Source organism: Puma concolor, chromosome A1 (assembly GCF_028749965.1).
Source record: "Puma concolor isolate L17-30 chromosome A1, mPumCon1.1.hap2, whole genome shotgun sequence".
Taxonomy (NCBI): Eukaryota; Metazoa; Chordata; class Mammalia; order Carnivora; family Felidae; genus Puma; species Puma concolor.
Window position 1 is genome coordinate 71,733,320 of NC_141667.1, and position 20,760 is coordinate 71,754,079.

At 41.7% G+C, this 20,760-nt stretch overlaps 1 protein-coding gene across 4 annotated transcripts in view; it reads left to right on the forward strand.

The window, feature by feature from the left end:
* The first annotated feature begins 2,525 nt into the window (after positions 1–2,525).
* Positions 2,526–20,760, forward strand: part of FBXL17 (F-box and leucine rich repeat protein 17) — a 497,785-nt gene continuing 479,550 nt past the window's right edge. Inside the window, exon 1 of one of the 4 annotated variants that reach the window (XM_086686184.1) lies at positions 2,526–4,014. In XM_086686184.1, the coding sequence (XP_086542310.1) occupies positions 3,028–4,014 (987 nt within the window). In that variant the 5' untranslated portion in view covers positions 2,526–3,027. The remainder of the gene's footprint in view (positions 4,015–20,760) is intronic. The other 3 variants (XM_086686253.1, XM_086686111.1, XM_086686042.1) reach the window with 3 other exon arrangements.

Sequence of the window (20,760 nt, forward strand, 5' to 3'; positions counted from 1 at the left end):
GGGTCTTATATTGGGTCTATTATGGTTACAGAGTGGCCATGACTGATATTGATGTTTTGTAACATTGTTTACATTCAACAGAACACTCAGACCTAGCTGAGAATGCCAGAGACACCAAGGCCTAGCTAAGAGTTCCAAGCCAGCTTCTGGTTGTTCAGAAGCTGCTTTTATTTTTCTAACAAAACCATCAAGTGTTATAATTGTTTCTAAGTTGCTACTTACAACTCTTACTCATAACTGTTTCCTGAATATTTATCAGTGTTATTATTTAGGATACTTAGTTCTAAAACTCATCACAGCTCTGATGACCACAGCAGTAGCTTACTTAATCATTACTAAAATACACAAGATTGCTACATGCTGTGGTAAAGAGAAAAACAGCCACCTGTTTGTGGTTGAATGCCTCTGGAATTGGAAGAATTAGTTCTGTGAATTTCAGAAACCCTTTCAACAATTTCAGTCACTTAGCCTCAAGCTAAGAAGTTGGAGTTAGATTATATGTGCGGTTCTGATAGATCTGCATGGTGTCAAGCTGGGTAGTGATCACGTGGGGAGCTTGTTAAAATCAGGTAGAGATTTGAGGGCCCCAAGTCGAGAAGCTGATTTAGCCTAAGTTTGGGACATTTATCCATGTTTTTTTGTTTTTTTTTTTCCTTTCTTTTTAATTACTGAGTAGTATTCCATCAAATTAGTGTACCAGCTTATTTATCCATTCTCTACTGATGGACCTCGGGATTGTTTACAGATTTTGCTGATCATGAATGAAACTGCTATGAATATTTTTGTGCAGGTATTTTTGTGCATATAGGCTTTTATATTTGAGTAAATACAGAAGTGGAATTGTTATGTCATAGTGCATGTTTAATTAATAGGAAACTAATGGGTCCATAATCTTGACATTAAGTAATATAAGATTTAGAACATCAACTTTTGTTCAGAGTGCAGCTTGGTAGAGACCCCAAAGGACCTGTAGTTACAAGGCCTCAGGCAACCCGTCACCCCTTAATTCTCCTCCTCAGTATTGGACCTCTGGAGCCAGAGAAGATTCCTATACAGTCCCAGAGGAATGAAAGCTGTGTGTATAACATCTGCAGAAACGTAGTTTGGGCAGTACCTTCTGATAGTGAGTGATACGTAAAAACCCTCCGACAAGCATTTTCCTCTAGGTTCCCAGGGATTCCACCTGGCTGTGATCAAGCTCAGAAATGGAGATCCCTGAGTGCTGGAAGGTCTAAAATAAAAGTCATTCTTGACAAAGAGGCCGTTATTAGCAAAGGTTGGATGGTATGTTTGAGCAAAGGCTGGGGGAGGTTGGCCACAGGGGTGGGAGTCACACAGACTCAGACAATGGTCTCTACACTGATTGGCCTTGAATCTTGAAATAATTGCTTCCTCAGTTTTCTCAAGTTATCCTTAGCAGCTTTTAAAAACACCTGCCACTTTGCCTCCACTCTTCAGCAGGTAAGCAGGCTCCACTTAAAAGGAAAATAGAGACTATGTGACAGGAACTTTCTCACTTTCATATCTCCCTATCTGTAGCCATTTTTTATGTATCTTTCCCTATTCCTCCCAATCAGTGAAGACGATACTCCTCCTAAAATACTCTGCCATTCCACCATCTCAGGGGCCTTGCTGGCTTATCTCCTCCCTTATACTGACGCATTCCCATCATTTAAGCCTCTTCGAATTTGTCCCTCGTGAAACCTAACCTTCTCTCAATACTAGGTACTGCTCTGATCATTGTCCTACTTCTTGGATCCCATTACACTCAAACCTTGTAAATGGCTGTCTGCAAAGCCTATTCCCTCTTTCTCTTGGGGATCATCAAGGTCCGTTCAGAACGCTTTATCCTATAGTAGGCACTGCACAATCATTTTCAAGGTATACGATGGGTGGTCGATGGGACTCCAGGAGTGCAGACGATAGTCCTCTGTAGTTTGTAGTCTGGAATGCCGGATGACTCACTCGGTTGGGAAACTTTGTATCTTTTTGGCGTGCAAAAGTAACGTGATATACGCTTTCACTTTGAAATAAAGTTATGAACTCTGCAGTTGGCCACAAGCAACAAGTATAAACACAAGTGAAATACACAGCGGTTGCGGCACCACTAATTAGCCACTCACGTGAGAACACAGGGGCACACCACCCGAGGGCCACGCATCTAGTACTGCACCGGAGAGGCTACCAGGGAGCCAAGTGGGCTTCCGGCGGAACCCTGTTTACAGCTCCTCAGTGGTCTCGGTATCCGAGTCTGGGGGAGGGGGTGAGGGGAAGAGCGCAGCGGCTCCCGGCCAATGGCAGTTGTTGAACTTACACCTACAGACGTCAGCAAACGGATGTCACACAGCTGGCTCGGAAGCGTCTCCTCCCGCCTCAGAAAAGAGGCGTGGGCCCAGCGGCCTCCGCGAAACCTTGGGCGAGGGAGGGAGGGAGGGAGGGGCGCGCCGCTCCCCGAGAACCCCGCGCGCAAGCCGGTCCGCTTCTTCCCAGCAGTCCCTGCCTAGCGGCCGTCCCCGGTGAGCAGCCGGGCGCCCGCGCGCCCGCCCCGAGCGCGCCGCCGCCGCCGCCAGCTCCGCCCCCTCCTCGAGCGGGCCGCGCGCTCCTGCGGCTCCGAGCAGTGTCGCGGGCGCGCGCGCCGCCGGCGGAGCCGCAGTTAAAATGGTCCGAGCGGGACCTCGCGTTCCCCCCGCCGCCGCACTGACTGACTGAGCCGGCGAACCAGGCTTGGACTGGTCGCCCAGCCGGCAGGCTCGCTCCCTCCGTCGCGTCCCCAAAGCTCGCGCCCATCGTTCTCCCGGCTTCCCGGGGCAAAGCATGTAGCCCCCGTCGGGCGCCCGGGCGGCCCGCAGCTGACGCCCACCCCCCCACCGTCGCGTGTGTGCCCGTGTGTGCGTGTGTGTGCGCAGGGCGGGCGACCCCGCAGCGGGCCTGAGGCCGAGCCAGAGAGCGGCCTGCCCCGCTGCCGGAGCTCGCCTTTCGGGGCCTCCTTACTTCCCTGTCCCGGTCCCCCTCCTCGGGGCCTTCTATATGGGCCACCTTCTCTCGAAGGAGCCGCGTAACCGCCCGAACCAGAAGAGGCCTCGCTGTTGCAGCTGGTGCCGCCGCCGCCGCCCTCTCCTCAGGCTGCCCCGCCGGACCCCGGCCAAGGCGCCCCCCCAGCCGGCGGCGCCCCGGAGCCGGGACTGCTTCTTCCGCGGGCCCTGCATGCTCTGCTTCATCGTGCACAGCCCCGGCGCGCCCGCCCCCGCCGGCCCAGAGGAGGAGCCGCCGCTCTCGCCGCCGCCGCGGGACGGGGCCTACGCCGCGGCCGCCTCCTCGCAGCACCTGGCGCGGCGCTACGCGGCCCTGGCTGCCGAGGACTGCGCTGCCGCCGCCCGCCGCTTCCTGCTGTCCTCTGCCGCCGCCGCCGCCGCCGCCGCCGCCTCGGCCTCGTCGCCCGCCTCCTGCTGCAAAGAGCTGGGGCTGGCCGCGGCCGCCGCCTGGGAGCAGCAGGGCCGGAGCCTCTTCTTGGCCAGCGTGGGGCCCGTGCGCTTCCTGGGGCCGCCCGCTGCCGTGCAACTCTTCCGGGGGCCGCCGCCGCCGGCCGAGCCCCCTACGCCCCCAGAGATGGTGTGTAAGCGGAAGGGGGCCGGGGTCCCCGCCTGTACCCCGTGTAAGCAGCCCCGCTGCGGCGGTGGGGGCGGCGGCGGCGGCGGCGGCGGCGGCGGCGGCGGGCCTGCCGGGGGAGGCGCCTCGCCGCCGCGGCCCCCCGACGCCGGCTGCTGCCAGGGCCCCGAGCAGCCACCGCAGCCTCTCTGCCCCCCGTCCTCCTCTCCCACTTCCGAGGGTACCCCCACAGAGGCCGGCGGGGACGCCGTCCGAGCGGGGGGCACCGCCCCCTCGCCCGCCCAGCAGCAGCGTGAATGCGGCGACGCGGACTGTCAGGAGCCCCCCGAAAACCCCTGCGACTGTCACAGGGATCCACCCCCCGAAACCCCAGACATCAACCAGCTGCCGCCATCCATCCTGCTCAAGGTGGGTCTGGGCGAGTGGCGCAGGGATGCGTGCGTTCCCCCAACCCCGGCCCCCGCCTCGGAGGTTTTCTCTCTCCTCCCCCTGAGCGTGGAGGAGGGGGTTCCCTGATAGCCAGAGAAGTCCGAAGGGGAGATTGGAAAGCCAATGGGGAAGATGTTTATGGCCTGCTCTTTTGAAGTAGAAAAACTTGGAGTCTCGTCAGTGGCTTTTAATAGTTTGGGTTTGTTACAACAATTCAGGATTCGTCTGTTATTCCCAGTGGTTTAGAAATTATTCGTAGATGTTCTGCGAAATATTTATCACTTGAAGCAATTAACATTTACTGGTAAAGACTTCGTCTATTAGTTTTTGATAGTATTCAAACCGTACTTTCCGATTCGGTAGCTAACTAGTTGAGGTCAGTTACGATGACCTTTAATTGAACATTTACTATGGTCAGGCAGTATGCCAGAGCTTTATATACATACCTCATTTAATCCTCCAATTAACACTATGAAATATTAACCGCACTTTATACATGAAGACCCTGATACTGCAAAATAGTAACTCAGGCAGAGGTGGTCTTTGCTTTGTGGAGCTTAGAGTCTAGCGAGGCTTGAAGAGCTTGACTTGTCCAAGGTCACACACACAAAGTAAGGGCACATCTGGGGGAATTTAGGCCTTTTGGACTTGAAAACCCTGTGATTCATTCTATGTTTTGTTGCATTCCTACATTTTAACCCTTATATAGAAGCATACAGTTTGCCAGAAAGTAGAGACAAATGTATTTTTCATGGGGGAATAGGTGAGTGGAGAAGAGGTGGGTGTCCTCTGGGAGACTACAGGACACTTTCAACTACTAAGTTAAATTTGCACTTTTGTTAATGCTAGCTGAGAAATTTAAGTGACAAAGTTAGTTTTAGGTTACTGCAGCAAGTTATTTTTTCCTCATTTCCCAGCCCCTTCCTGGAACTTAATAAATATAAACCTCTTTTTCACTGTGGGTGATATTTAAGACTAAGATATTTAAGATACTTAGTCAAAAATAACCTAGATAAGAATTTGGCGACTTTTATTGTTACTGAAGTAACTGTCTTCAGTTACAGTGTTACTGCCACCATTATACTTTTCTGATTAGACCTTTTGAACATTTATAATCCTGTGTGTTAAGATTTGTTTTACTGTAATGTTCTTGTAACTGATACAGCAAAAGAATGGGAAAGCATAACCTGTTCTTGAGTCAAAATGTAATGATTTAACTCTTAAGGAGTTGTATTTGTTGGAGGAGTAATTGCCTCCTCTGTGTTGAGGGTGTGCATTTTAGGGCAGAGCGAACTTTCTTGAGTCCTTTTAAATCAGTAATGACAAAATATCAACAAATACTTGGTATAGAAGTTTGATTACTCTTGTTACTTGGTCAGTAAGACTGTTTAAAAGCAAACCAAAACAAAACCCAGGTACTTTCTACCCAAATCATAATTTCAGGAGGTAGAGAACATTTTAATAATAAAAAAAAAAGTACATGGTCTTATAATAAAGAAAATTTGTTTAGAATAAATTTTGCTAGAATAGAATATCTACAAAAAACATTTTTTTTTTCATATTTTTGTGTGGACTGTTGAGAACTTGGTCTAAGGGATATTTGAGAATTTTACCTACTGGATTTGCCTTAGACATGTTGGGTAGATTTCCTTGTTAATAGAAACATGAATAAAGATTCTTCGTGTGGATCTCATGGTCTTAGTGGTATTCGGCACAAAGGAAGTTGGGACTGTTGGAATATTGGAAATAGAGGTTTTTCAGTGTTTACTAATCCATTCCAACTTTTAGGGATAAGGCTTTTGGGAGCAGAGGCTCTGTCAACATATATTTTGTTTCTTGCTCTATCTCCTTCCCTAAGTGCAGTGGCTGGTGTGAAGTAGCTCTTAGTAAATATTTATCCACAAATGAATGGACAGGTGTTCAGGATGTCTAGGCTGATACTGTGGGTGACTGTGCCATGCCACTAAGCAGTCTCTAAGAAATGTTTATGTCCTGACTTGAGTTGTTTTTAGTCTCAATAAAAGCCATGTGATGGTGAAAAGGTTTTGGCTCTGTTTCTGGTAAGAACTGGAGGTGTTTGGCCTGGAGAAAAGAAGACTTTGGGAGCTATTACAATGTTTTATAGTACAAGAAGAATTGTTGGGTAGAGAAGTACAAATCCATCACCTCTATTGGAAACATTCTTAGAAAGCATGCCCTTCTTCCCTAATAGTGGGTCAGTAGCCTTTATGATTGTGTTGCTGTATCTTTGTACCAGAAGTTACTATAGTTGTAAAGGGGATGTGGAGGAGGGAGAGTTTGGGAGAGAAATGTAAGGAAATGTGATTTAAAGGTTGTTTTTAAGGGATTGTTTCCAGGTAAAAGTTTCTCCAGGCAAACAGCAAAGGAGAAACACTCAATTTTTTTTATGGTGCTTCATAGGGCAGATTTTTGGCTCAATATCAACAAGATTTTCTTTTTAAATTTTATTTTTATGTAACTTGCCTTAAAATATTAACACAGGTAAGGCAAAAGTTTGCTTAGGTGCACCCCTACCCTCCCATCTAGTTTCCTGTCCAGAGGTAACTGACCACTCTTACCAGTTTAGATTGTACTTCTAGAACTGCTTCTAGAACAGTAGCTTAAAGTACTTAACATGAAATCAGATTTAAAATTTAGTTTCTCAGTCACAATTGCCATACTGGACTATACAGATCAGAACATTTCATCATTGGAGAAAGACCTGTGTAAGCCTTCATAGGTGTTTTGTTTTGTTTTGTTGTTGATAAATGGCACCGAATTGTGCATGCTCTGCTTTTTTTTCTTTTTGTTATAACAGTATGGTTTGGAAGTCTTTCTTTCCTAGTGAGCAGTGTATATGATTTCTTTTATTGTTTTCTTTTTTTTTAAAGTTTATTTTACTTACTTATTTTTTTAAGATTTATTTATTTTGAGAAAGAGTATGAGCAGGGGAGGGAGAGGCCATCTCAAGCAGTGTTTAAGCTATTGGCACAGAGCCCGATGCTGGGCTCAAACTTAGAAACTGTGCGATTTTGACCTGAGTGGAAACCAAGAGTCGGATGCTTATCTGACTGAGCCACTCAGGTGCCCCTAAAGTTTAAGTAATCTCTGCACCCAGCCTGAGGCTCAGATTCAAAACCCTGAGATCAACAGCCATATACTCCATTGACTGAGCCAGCCAGGTACCCTTTCATTATTTTTAACTGCTGCATAGTATTCCATACTGTTATACTGTATTTCTCTACTATTGAATGTTTCCAACTTATGGCCCCTGCAAACAATGTTAATACATGATTTCTGTGCACATAGAGTCCTTTTTTTTTTTTTTTTAAGGTAGCTTTCAAGAAGTGAAATTTTAGGATTGAAGAATGTATATATTTGGAATTAAAAAGTCCTTTCTAACAATAAGAACTGTGTGAAAATGTCCTGAAATAGTGAGCCTCACCGAAAATCATAATTACGTAATTTCAGAACAGAAAGGGGTCTTTGAGATCATCTGGTTACTCCCCACTTCTGCATGAAAAAACAGGCATGGAGAAGTGAAATGGCTTCCCCAAGACATTTTAGATAATGAAAGGCAGACACTGGGCTGGAACCCCTCTCACTGTGTCCAGGTCTAGAGATATTTTCAGTGTATTGTGAAAGAGGGTCTGAGTAATCTTCTTTCAGAGATTTTTATGAAAGAGATTCCTGAATTGGGGATGGCACGGAGGAGCTTACACCAGAAGACTGTAAGCTCTTATGAGTCAGAGGCTAATTTTATAATTGGGTCTGTAGGGTTGAATTGTGGCCTGTAAATACAAGCAATTTGAGAAGTAGGGAATGACTCTTGAAAGATCAACTGTGGGAATAGCTTTTTGTTAGTACTTCTGCCTGTTATAGTTGATATTTGACTGGTTGATGGATTGCTTTGAATCAAATAAGGTAGCTTCAGTCTCTGGTACCTGTTGCCTTCAGAACTTAAAGCAGTTCTGCCTCCTGATATCACAGTTATGTTTTTTTGTTTGTTTGTTTGTTTGTTTTTCAAATAGGCTCCACACCCAATGTGGGGCTTGAACTGAGGACTTTGAGATCAAGAGTCAGATGCTTGGAGATCAAGAGTCAGATGGACTGAGTCAGCTAGGCACCCCCAACAATTAGATTTTTATATTGTGGAACCACCGTGCAACAGTTTTACCAAATGATAGCTGTGAAATACTTTTCTTCAAGTAGTTACTATTTGAGTGACTGCGTATTTTGAGATCTATATTTAAGGCTTAGAGACTTTGTGTGCTTTATATTTAGATATTTTGCTTTCTGTCAGCAGACCTGTTTCTTCACAAAGGAAATGAGGTGAGAGATCCAAAGTCTCTTACCACCATTAGAAAACTGCCTCACCATGTACGCGCCCCTGATAATGTGTCATTAGGTATTAAATCTTTGCTTTTACAGCTTTATTACCAACAGGTTGCTTTAGTGATCGAGGAAGAATTTTATAAGAGAAATGTGCTTTTGGGGAAGGCTTATGTACTTGCTATTTTTTTCCAGATATGAAAATAAGGATGAAAACAATGGAAATGGGAGTCAAACAAAAGAAGTAATATCACTTTTTAAAGCTTTGAATGTAGATTACTAGTGAGCAAGAGAAACTAAATTAATATGTAACATTTCATGAATGCTTGACTTAAGCCTTCAGTACCAGATTACCTCTAGAAGGTATGTCTCTGCAGTTCTATGGATGATTTTAGTCAGCTCTGAAATGGAATGTTGTGAGGAAGTCAGGTTCAAGATTTCTCTTTGCTGAAGAATGCCAGATAATCTTGATTAACTTAATCAGGCATAAAAGGTGAGATTTGTTTTCTTCTTATCTTGAGAAGTCTATAAATTTTGGTGCCTTGTGATGAGTAGCTGTTAAGATGATAACCCTGAGCCAAATTTTTCTGCTAACCCTGGAATACCAAGTCCTATAAATGATAGGGAATATGAGAAGGTAAGTGAATGCATATTTGGAAGTATTTAATTTAGCATAAAAATTTCCTAAAAATTGTTTAATTTTGGCTAAATATCTTATTTTATGCTTGTCCGGAGTCTTGCCCAAGTCTTGGCCAGTTTGGAGTCAAGTGGTGTGCTAAGTGCATCTACGTGGAGAAAGAAGCTAGAATAGTGTTGAGTGATGGTTACATGCATACATTTATATGTAAATTCTCTAGTTCTGTCCATATGAGAGGGCCTTAGAGCAGCAATACCCAGTAATAATGTATGCACTTAGCATCCATATCTTAGCTTCTAAAAAACATTCTCTACTAAAAGGAATCTGTGCTCTTGGAGAAATGGCTGATTACAGAGCTGATATGAAGAAAGTACAAGATGAGCCTAGAACATTTTGTGCCAGAACACAATGAAGAGCTCAAAGGATAATAGATATGTGTCAGAAGGACACATCATTTCATAGTATTTCCTTCCAAAATACTTAAAAAGAAAAGTTTTGTATTTTATTGAATTCTGTGACTGACTTTAGAATAGAACTGATTCTTGTGTAAATTTCATAATACTTTGCTATAGAGTAGCACTCTGTAGTAATAGTTGGGATTTTGTAAGTTTGCTGTGCCTTAAATTTTAATCACTAAATTGTGAGAAATTATTTTAAATTATAGATTAGAAAATAGTTTTCGAGTCTGTGACTTCTGTGTGGCTATGTAGTTAGAAAAGTACCAGAAATGTTTTGTGCCTCTGTTTTTCTAAGTGGTGCTTTATTCAAGAGACTGCTTAATAAATGTTGCTTTCAAGCTTTTGGCAGGTAATGCAAGTAGAACATTTAAGAGGCAAGGTATGATACACATGGCAAAAAAAAAAATGGAAAAGACCAGAAAAGTTGAATATGGTTGAAATAGTTCATGTTGAGAAGCTTACAAAGAGGGAATCTATCTGAATCTTTAGAATATTACCTGCTTTGTTTCTGACTATAACATGTGATTGTTGTGTGTATGTGTGTATGTTTTCTCAATAGGAATCAAAGGTTCTGGGAAGAAAAATGATGGAATGATAGAAATACAGAGCTCATGGACTGTTAAAAAAAAAACAGCTCTATTGATATTTAATTTACCCAATTTAAGTAAACACTTTGAGTTTAGGAAGTATGTAGAGTTGTACAACCATCATTATAATTGAGTTTTATAACACCTCAAATAGTTCCCTTATGCTGCTTTGCGGTCAATTTTTGCTCATAAGGGGTATGAGCAGGTAGGGAGCTCAGGCAACCACTGATCTGCTTTCTGCCTATATAGTTTCCCTTTTCTAGAAATTTCATGTAAATAGCATCATACACTATGTAGTCTAGAATATTGTCTTGTATCTTTAATATCGCTGTCTCTCTCATGACACCTAGCATAGTCCCTGCCACAAAAGGAGCCCATATAAAATAGCTGCACAGATTTACTTCTTTTCAAGTATTTAAAAAAATTTTTTTAAATGTTTATTTTTGAGAGGGAGAGAGAGAGACAGAGCATGAGTGGGGGACAAAGGCAGAGAGAGAGGGAGACACAGAATCTGAAGCAGGGTCCAGACTCTGAGCTGTCAGCACAGAGCCTGATACAGGCCTTGAACTCACAAACCACAAGATCATGACCTAAGCCGAAGTCGGATGCTTAATTGACTGAGCTACCCAGGTGCCCCAGTCTTTTCAAGTATTTCTATAACTTGCATGCCACCTGCCTAGTCACAAACTTTTGCAGTAATATTTGATAGCAGATAACACCTCTTTATCAAGAAATAAAATGGCCAAGTGTAAGTGTTGGCTTGGTTGATTTTCAAGTACTCTAAGGTTCTGTGGGGTAGGTATGACCAAGTGCTAAGCAACGGTGTATTCTCTCGAAGTTTCTTCAGTGTGAAGTCTTTGAAATCTTATACTGATGCCCTGCTTAAAAACAGAATCTTTTTTCTTTTTTTAAAATTTTAATCTTTATTTATTTTAGGGGGGGAGGGGGAGAAGGAGGGGCAGAAAGAGAGAGGGAGACACAAAATCTGAAGCTGGCTCCAGGCTCTGAGCTGTCAGCACAGAGCCTCACCCAGGGCTCAAACTCACCAACTGGGAGATCATGACCTGAGCTGAAGTCAGATGCTTAACCAACTAAGCCACACAGGTGCCCCTAAAAATAGAATCTTTTAAAGATTAGAAATATTTGGCTATCACCTCGTGGTGATTAGTTCAGATTATATCTGTAATATGACTTGTACCTTTTCTGGTAATTCATATTTTAAAAAAAATTCTTCTTTAAAGTTTGTTTATTTTTGGGACAGAGAGAGACAGAGCATGAATGGGGGAGGGTCAGAGAGAGAAGGAGACACAGAATCTGAAACAGGCTCCAGGCTCCGAGCTGTCAGCACAGAGCCCGATGCGGGGCTCCAACTCACGGACCGCGAGATCATGACCTGAGCCGAAGTCGGACGCTCAACCGACTGAGCCACCCAGGCGCCCCTGGTAATTCATATTTTAGTTGTGTTTTCCAGATTCACCACTAAAGATCAAGAATATTGTTTTCAACCCAGGTCCTGTTTAGAAGTCACTGCTATTTTCTAGTAGCCATTCCCCTTGTATTCTTTTTAGTAACGGAATCTATCATGTTCTAGCTTGGCACATAATCACCTAATTAGAAACTGTTTCTCAGCCTTTCTTCTACATAGGTGTAGCTATGTGATTAAATGTTAGGTGATAAGATGTAAGTGGAAGCATTGTCTACTTTTATGGTATTCTTAGTCATACCATAAAAGTAGCTGTTTGTCTTTTGCTTCTTCCGTTTTTCAGGGCTAGACCACCTGGATTATAAGAGTAAGCCATTTTCCACTCTGTAGATGAGGGCAGTGAGGGAAGAGCAACAAGGTACAAGATGATGGATCCCTGGATCTTCTACATCCTTAGAATACCTACACCTCCTTAGTTTGGATTTCTGTTATGTTCAAGCTATTGCTAACAGGCCTGTGGTAAAGTAAGCAATTTCCTGGCTTGTTGCAAGTAACATCCAAGTTTTTTTTTCCAATGTCATTTTTTCCCTTTGTAGTTTCCTTTATTCAACAAAAATGCTGTTTCTGGTCAGTCCTTTACTGACCTGTGGTCTCTTTATTCAAAGCAACCTTCGGGGGCACCTGGGTGGCTCAGTCGGTTGAGTGTCCGACTTCGGCTCAGGTCATGATCTCTCACTCTGTGAGTTCGGGCCCCGCGTTGGGCTCTGTGCTGACAGCTGAGAGCCTGGAGCCTGCTTCGGATTCTGGGTCTATCTCTCTGCCCCTCCCCCACTCATGCTGTCTCTCTCTCTCTCTCTCTCTGTGTCAAAAATAAACAAACATTAAAATTTTTTTTTAAAAACAACCTTCAAAATACTCTTTGTCTTAAATTATCCAAAGATAATTTGGAAATGCCTTTGACTATATAATTTTAAAGCCAATGAATGCATCTCATGTCTTAATGTCTCCAGCAGAAACCTGGGTACATACACACAAATGTTGGTTAAATGAGTTAAGATAATTTGGGAGAGAGGTAGTTACTTTTTGAGGAGTTAAGATATGGGAGAGAGAGCATTTTAATGACAACAGGAAAATTTTTATTTTAATTACCTATTTTTATGTAACAAATTATCCCACTGCTTAGCAGTTTAAAACCACAAACATTTATTATTTCATATTTTCTGTGGGATAATAATCCCTGTGAGATTGGGATGGGTCCCTTTGGCCAAGGGTCTCTTATGAGGCTGTAATCAAGGTGTTGGCTGGATCTGCTCAACTGGGGCTCCAGAATTCCTGTCCAAGCTTATTTGTGAAATTCTTGGCAGGCCTCAGGTCCGCATTGGCTGTTGGCTAGATGCTTAAGTTCCTTGCCATGCCCTGTGGCTTCTCCATAGAGATAATAGCAACATGGCAGCCCACTTCTTCCAGAGCAACAGATCCTAGAACACCCAAAAATGGAAGCATTTTTTTAACTTCATCTTGGAAGTAACATCCTGTCACTTCTGCCATACTCTGTTCTTTGTAAGTGAGTCATTAAATCCAGCTCACACTCAAGGAGAGGATTACACAAGTGTAAATATCAGGAGGTGAGCTCATTGGGGACCATTGTGCAGGTTGCCTACCACAAACAATATGCAAAGATCTATTAAGTATGCGTTGGCATATCAGCTTAGTGTTTTTACTTTTTTACTCATACCCATCTTTCCTAGTACTGGTTTTATCTACACTTCACCTGCTTATTAAATTTCCTTTCAGCTGGATAACTAAGACTTATGTAGCTCCACCTAGATTTAGTCAATTATCTGTGGATTAGAACAATCATCTCACTTTTACAAAAGAGAAAACTGATGTTCAAGGAAGGTACAAACCAAATTCAGACATATTTATTTTTGTAAACTTTATTTTGAGAGAGAGCATGCAGGGAGTGGGGGTGTGGGCAGGCCGATGCGGGAGCGTTGAGTGAGTGAGTGAGAGAGAGAGGAAGAAAGAGAAGGGAAGTGAGAGAGGATCCCAGGCAGGCTCTGCACTGGTCAGCACAGAGCCTGATACAGGGCTTGAACTCACAAACCGTAACTGTGAGATCATGACCTGGACTGAAATCAAGAATCAGATGCTTAACAGACTGAAACACCCAGGCACCCCCAAAGTCAGATGTATTTTAAACAAGGTGCTTTTTGGTTCCACTGACCATGTTCCACATATCTTCTACTTGTTAAGGGACAAATTAGCCCTTTAAAACCACATAAGTCCTTTAACCTTAAACAAATGATCTACTTTCCCAGAATCTTTATTTCTCATTTTATAAAATGGGGAAGGTGAGCATAAAAAAACATCCACAAGAGAGGGACTTCCAGCTATGGCTGCATGAAGAGTTTGGTGACTGCTCTCCACAAAAATAAAGTAAAACTAGGTAAAATTGTCTGAAACTATTTGGGCTATGGAAATTTGGCAGGCAAAAATTCAGAAGCACTTATTTTTAGGAAAACAGCTAGAGCTTTTAAGAACGGTTGATATCTACAGCATTCTTGCATGGAGACCCCTACTGTGTGCCCCACCTCTCCCCAGTTCCTGTGGCAAGAATGAAAGTTTGGGAAACCAGCGGCCCTGCTGGTTTGTGGCAGCAAGTGAAAACATGTATTTGTCAACTTAAAGTGATGAACTTGATGGGAAACAGGGAAAACTCACATTATTTGCAAGTGTGAGATTGTGGTGCTAATTGGGATGCGTGGGGGACCAGCCAGGTTTTTAACAGGCAGACCTTGGAATTGAGAATACCATAAAGGGATAAGTTCTCCATGTATCCCTGGTGAAACTATGCACATGTGCTGGGGACACCTGAAAGTGTCTAGCAGAAAGCAGGGGCCAAGGCAAACTTGAGAACTGGCCAAGGCTTGAATGTGCTCTTCCCATCCCACACACAGATTGAAGAGCAGGTTTGAAATGTGTGAGCATACCTTTGCCCAGATAACTAGCTGAAAACTAAGCTATGCAGATAAAGGGTAACCTCCTTAGGAAGCCATAGTGAAAAAAAAAATAGGTAAGTATTAAAACCTGAGCAGAGACGTTGACACTGCAGGAGACATAGACCCCACTCTTTAAGGCCAGGGAAATTAAAAAATTCTGGGGGTGACTGGCAGGCTCAGTCTTTAGAACATATGACTTGATTTCAGGGTTGTGATTTCAAGTCCCTTTTTGGGTGTAGAGGTTACTTTAAACATAAAATCTTTCAAAAAATTCTGAAAAATAAATTCCAGAGTTGGTATATTTTTGATAATAAGTTATCTAAAATGTTTTTAACAAAAAGCCAGGAGACATGTCAAGAGACAGAAAAACGTGACCTATACTGAGAGAAAAGAGTGCAGTTAATAGAAAATACCTGAGTGGACTCAAATATTAGACTTAAAAGATAAAAACTTCAAAATGCTATTATAAACATGTTAAAAGAATAGAAGGAAACATTTTCAAATGATAGCAGAATATGATGATACTGACCTGACAAATGGTGACTCTCAATAGAAGGAAATGGAATCTATAAAGAAGTATTTTATTTTTTAGTATTATAAATGGAAATGTTTTCATTTTTGAATTATTCATTGTTAATATGTGGAAATACTTGCTTATTAGCTCTAAATTATTTGTGTGTTCTTTAGGATTTTTTTAATATATAAGATCATGATATCTGTGACTAGAGAACACCTTAGTTCTTCCTTTCCTGGATGCCTTTCATTTCTTTTTCGTGCATAGTTGCCCAGGCCAGAATCTCTAGTACAATGGAGACAGCAGACAGCCTTGTCTTGTTCTTTATCTCAGGAAAAACTTTCATCTTTCATCATTAAGTATAATGTTAGCTGTAGGTTTTTAATAGATGTGCCATCTATCAAGTTAAGGAAGATTCCTTTTATTTATAGTTTTATGAGTATTTTTATCAAGAAGGGGTATTGGATTTTGTCAAGTGCTTTTGTGTATCTGTTGTCTGTTGAGATGGTCATTAAAAAACCCCCTTCATTACATCTAAAACGGTGAGAGGAAAATTGCACTGTATCTAAACAGAACAATATTTTCAAAGGATCCATAGCTTCAAAAATAATGGATTTTAGAGGATGTTGGACCAACATCTTTACAGTGATGAGTGGGAAAAAGAAAAAACACAAAAAGCCCCTAAACTATCAACCCAGAATTCTATATACAATCAACAATTGTCTCAGGAAAAAAGAAACAATGATATTATATCATGAATAAAACCTGAGAAAATGTTCATCAACTCATTTGAGCTGCAAGAAATTCTAAAAGATGTATTTTAGTTTGAAAAGCAATGAAACAAATGGAGACTTGTATATTCAAAAAGGAATGCAAACCATCAAAAATGCTATTGTGTCTGCCTTCTTGATCTAGGGGAGGAGGGTAGAATTCATTGGTATTAAAAATAAAAATTTATACAGAAAACCCCCCTTCATTTCAGTAATATGGTTCATTAAATGGATTTATTTTTTACATTTTGGATCACTTTTGCATTTCTGTGATAAATCCTACTTGGCCATGGTATATGATACTTTTAATGTGTACTGGTATAAGTTTGCTGATATTTTGTTGAAGATTTTTGCATCTGTTTTCATAAAAGACATTGGTCTGTAGTTTTTTCGTGATGTCTTTGTTTGGCTTTGGTATCTGACTCCATAGAATGAGTTAGGAAATGTTCCCTCATCCTCCAATTTGGAAGAATTTAAGGATTAGTATTAGTTCTTCTTCAGATGTATCACTAATTATGCCCTCTGTTCCTTGGCATTTCTTTGTTGGAAGTTTTTTGATTACTGATTTAATATTTTTACTTTTTATTCAGATTTTCTCTTCTTGAGTCAGTTTTATTATTTTTTTTTTTGAGTTTGTATGCTTCTAGGAATTTGTCCATTTCATCTAGGTTGTTTAGTTGCCATAGTATTCTATAATTCTGTTTCTGCAAGATTGGCAATGATGTCTATTTTTTTTTTAATGGTTATTTTTGAGAGAGAACGAGAGTGTGCATGCATTAGTAGGGGAGGGGCAAAGAGAGAGAGGGACAGAGAATCTGAAGTGGGTTCCATGCTGATATCAGACAGCCTAATGCAGGGCTCGAACTCAAGAATCTCGAGATCATGACTTGAGCCCAAGCCAGATGCTTAACTGACTGAGCCACCCAGGTACCCTGATATCTCTATTTTCATTCGTATTTTAGTAATTTGAGTGTTCTCTCTTTTTAATCTGCTGAAGGCTTGTTAATTTTGTTGATATTTCCAAAGAATGGACTTATGTTTTCTTTGTTTCTATTGTTTTTCTAGTCTATATTTCATTTACATTTGCTCTGATTTTTATTTTCTTCCTTCTCCTCGGCCTATATTTAGTTTTCTTCTCCTTTTGTAGTTCTGTAAGGTGGAAGGTTAGGTAGGTTATTGGTTTGAGATCTTTGTTCTTTTTAATACAGTTATTTACAGTTATATTCCATAAATTGTGGGATGTTGGGAGCACATGGCTGGCTCAGTCGGTAGAGCATGAACCTCTTCATCTCAGGGTTGTAAGTTCCAGTCCTATGCTGGGCCAGCTCTGCTGGTTCTTATTATATATATAGCATGCCAAGGACCATGTAGCCAGGTTGAGAGCAGAGAGAGAGAAAGCAGACTTGGGGCTCAGCCTTTATTAGGGTCCAGTTGTGGAGTGTCTAGGGTTTTGCTCATTCACTCTATTGGCTAATTTAAAGCAGAAAGGCAGGAATTAGGGCCTGAGGAAGGAGAAAATAGGGTCACTCATGTAGTCAGTTATTTAGGTTACCTGGGGTTTTCTGACAGAATTTCACAGATGGGGCAGCCTCATTGCTTATGTGGTGGTTTTTCTAGTAGCTGTGTCATACAGCTGGCAATATGTTTATTCAAGATAAATGTTTTTTGAAATGGATATCATGGCGATCAAAAGCTTAATGTTAGACCCACTACAATAAAAAAATCTTACTGTCACCAAACTATGGAAAGAGCCCAAATGTCCACTGACTGATGAATGGATAAAGAAGATGTGGTATATATACACAATGGATTATTACTGAGCCATCAAAAAGAATGACATCTTGCCATTTGCAACAATGTATGGAGCTGGAGTATATTATGCTAAGTGAGATAAGTCAAAGGAAGACAAATATCATAGGATTTCACTCATGTGGAATTTAACAAACAAAACATGAACTTATGAGAAGGGGGAGAAGAGAGAGAAAGGATAAAAGACTTAACTATAGAGAACAAACTGAGGGTTGATGGAACTTGGTGGGGGATGGACTAAATGGGTGATGGGCGTTAAGGAGGGCTCTTGTATTGAGCACTGGGTATTATATGTAAGTGATGAATCATTAAATTCTATTTCTGAAACCATATTACACTGTATGTTAACTGAATAGAATTTAAATACAAATTTGAAAAAAAAACCTTATTGTTAGACACTTAACCTACAAATATAAATACCATGGTTTCAATGATATATAAAAACTTTGTTTCTATATTTATGTACTTCCTGTCATATATTTTTATGTGTTTTGTGCCCAGCAACATAGATTTATAATTATTATTTTATATTTTTAATTTTTAATTTTTTTATTTTTGAGAGAGAGAGAGTATGAGTGAGTGAGGGGCGGGGAGAGAGAGAGAGAGAGAGAGAGAGAGAGAGAGAGAGAGACAGAGACACTACCCATGAGGGGCAGAGAGAGAGAGAATCCCGAAGTGAGGCTCGAGCTCATGAACCAGGAGATCGTGACCTGAGCCAAAGTGGAATGCTTACCCGACTGAGCCACCCAGACGCCCTTGTAGTTTTCTTCTCAATCATGTACAAAATAAAAGGGGTACAAGTCCAAAATACATTAGTTATAAATTTTATATTTACCTACATAAACACCTATCTTTACTGTTTTTTTTTTTTTTTTTAACGTTTATTCATTTTTGAGACAGAGACAGAGCATGAATGGGGGAAGGTCAGAGAGAGAGGGAGACACAGAATCTGAAACAGGCTCCAGGCTCTGAGCTGTCAGCACAGAGCCCGACACGGGGCTCGAACTCAAGGACCGCGAGATCATGACTTGAGCCGAAGTCAGACGCCCAACTGACTGAGCCACCCAGGCGCCCCACTGTTGTTTTTTATTTCTGCATGTGATTTCAAGCTGCTGGCTTATGCTCTTTCATTTAAGTCTGAAGAGCTCCCTCTAGCATTTCTTACACTCAGGTTTACTAGTGACATACTCCCTCAGTTTTTATTTATCTGGAAATATTTTTTTTTATATATTTTTTTAAACATTTATTTTTGAGAGACAGAGAGAGACAAGAGAATGAGCAGGAAAGGGGCAGAGACAGAGGGAGACACAAAACCTGAAGCAGGCTCCAGGCTCTGAGCTGTCAGCACAGAGCCTGATGCGGGGCTCAAACCCATGAACTATCAGATGATGACCTGAGCCGAAGTCAGTTGCTGAGCCACCCAGGTGCCCATCTGGGAATATTTTAATTTCTCCATTATTTTTGAAGAATAGTTTTGCCAGATATACAGAGTTCTTGCTTAACAGTTTTTCTTTCAGCACTTTAAATATGTCATCCCATTGCCTTGTGGCAAAAAAGGTAGTGAGGATTCCTTGCACACTCTTTGGTCCACAGAGTTCTCTTTGCTGGTTCCACTGGCCAGAAAAATGGTTTTACTTTCAGAGTTTTAGGTGTCTACACAGCTGCCACATTGCAGCTCTGTGACTTAGGCTGTATTGGGACATGGCCAACAGAGAGAGAAAAGAAAAGGGAAAGGAAAGAAAACCCAAAATGAAGGTTCTCACATTTTCTGCTCACATTCTGTCCAGAAAGATGGTTTTATCTCTGTAGTTTAGTTGTGTCTTATGTACAATTCTGCACAGGGGCCATCCTATTCCATGATGGGAGAAAAAACAAAAAAACTCAGGAAACTCATTCCTATTACTGACTATTCTTTAAGTTTTGGCTCACTTCCCCAATCCATCTGTTACTAACATTTATTTATTTGTTTAATGTTTATTTTGAGAGCATGGGTTTGAGTTTAATGTTTATTGAGAGAGCATGGGGGAGGGGCAGAGAGAGGGGGAGAGAATTCCAAGCAGTCTCTGTGATATCAGTGCAGAGTTGGATTCAGGGCCCAGTCTCCCTAACTGTGATATCATGACCCAGCTGAAATCAAAAGTCAGATGCTTAACCATCTGAGCCATCCAGGCACCCAACCTTTTATTTATTTTTAATGTTTAAAAACTTTTTAAAAAGATTTTATTTTTAAGTAATCTCTATGCCTCCAGTGGGGTTCAAACTCACAACCCCAAGATCAAGAGTCATGAGCTCTACTGACTGAGCCAGCCAGGTGCCCCTATTTACTAACCTTTTGGAGTCCTGAGTTATTTGCTTTTAGTATGTTATCCATAGGTTTTAGTTGTCATGAGTGGGAGTGAGAGACTGTAGTGGGCTTAACGTCATCTTTGCTGGTGATTCTTACACATATTTTTTATTTCTCAGTAGACCCTTGGAAAAAGAATGGTAGTTGTGAAGAGAAGGTAGTTATTTTCCCCAGGCTTAAGATTTAAATATAGTAGAGATTCTAGCTGAGGTGTCTACACCTTTTGCCTGCCCAGAGGCTTACCACTTTAGGTCATAGTAATGATAGGAATCATTTATATACTATTTACTCTGTTCCAGATACTGTTTCCAAAACTTTAAACTCCTTTAGTCCTCACAATAACTCTATCAGGTCAATACTATATTATCCCCATTTTATTTATCATTGTTATTTTTAATGTTTATTTTTGAGAGAGAATGAGAGCAGGGGAGGGGCAGAAGAGAGGGGGACAGAGGATCTGAAGTGGGCTCCATGCTGACAGCAGAGAGCCCAATGTGGGGCTCAGAATCATGAATGGTGAGATCATGACCTGAGATGAGGTCAGCCACCCAGGCAATCCCTATTATCCCCATTTTAAAGATAAATTGAGGTACAGAGAGAGTAAGTAATTTGTCCAAGGTTGCATAGATAATAAATGCTGGAGTCATGATTTAAACCCAGCATAAGACAATTTAGTGTTAGAGCACATGTTCTCGTTAAAATTTTTACTTATGTGTTATGGAAATTATCATATACAAACCAAAGTAGAAAATACTGTAATGAACCTGCCCTCCACCATGTATCTTCAACCAGTTTTATTAGTTTTCAGTATTCTGCCTTTCTTGTTTTATTTTTCACTAACTTTTTTTT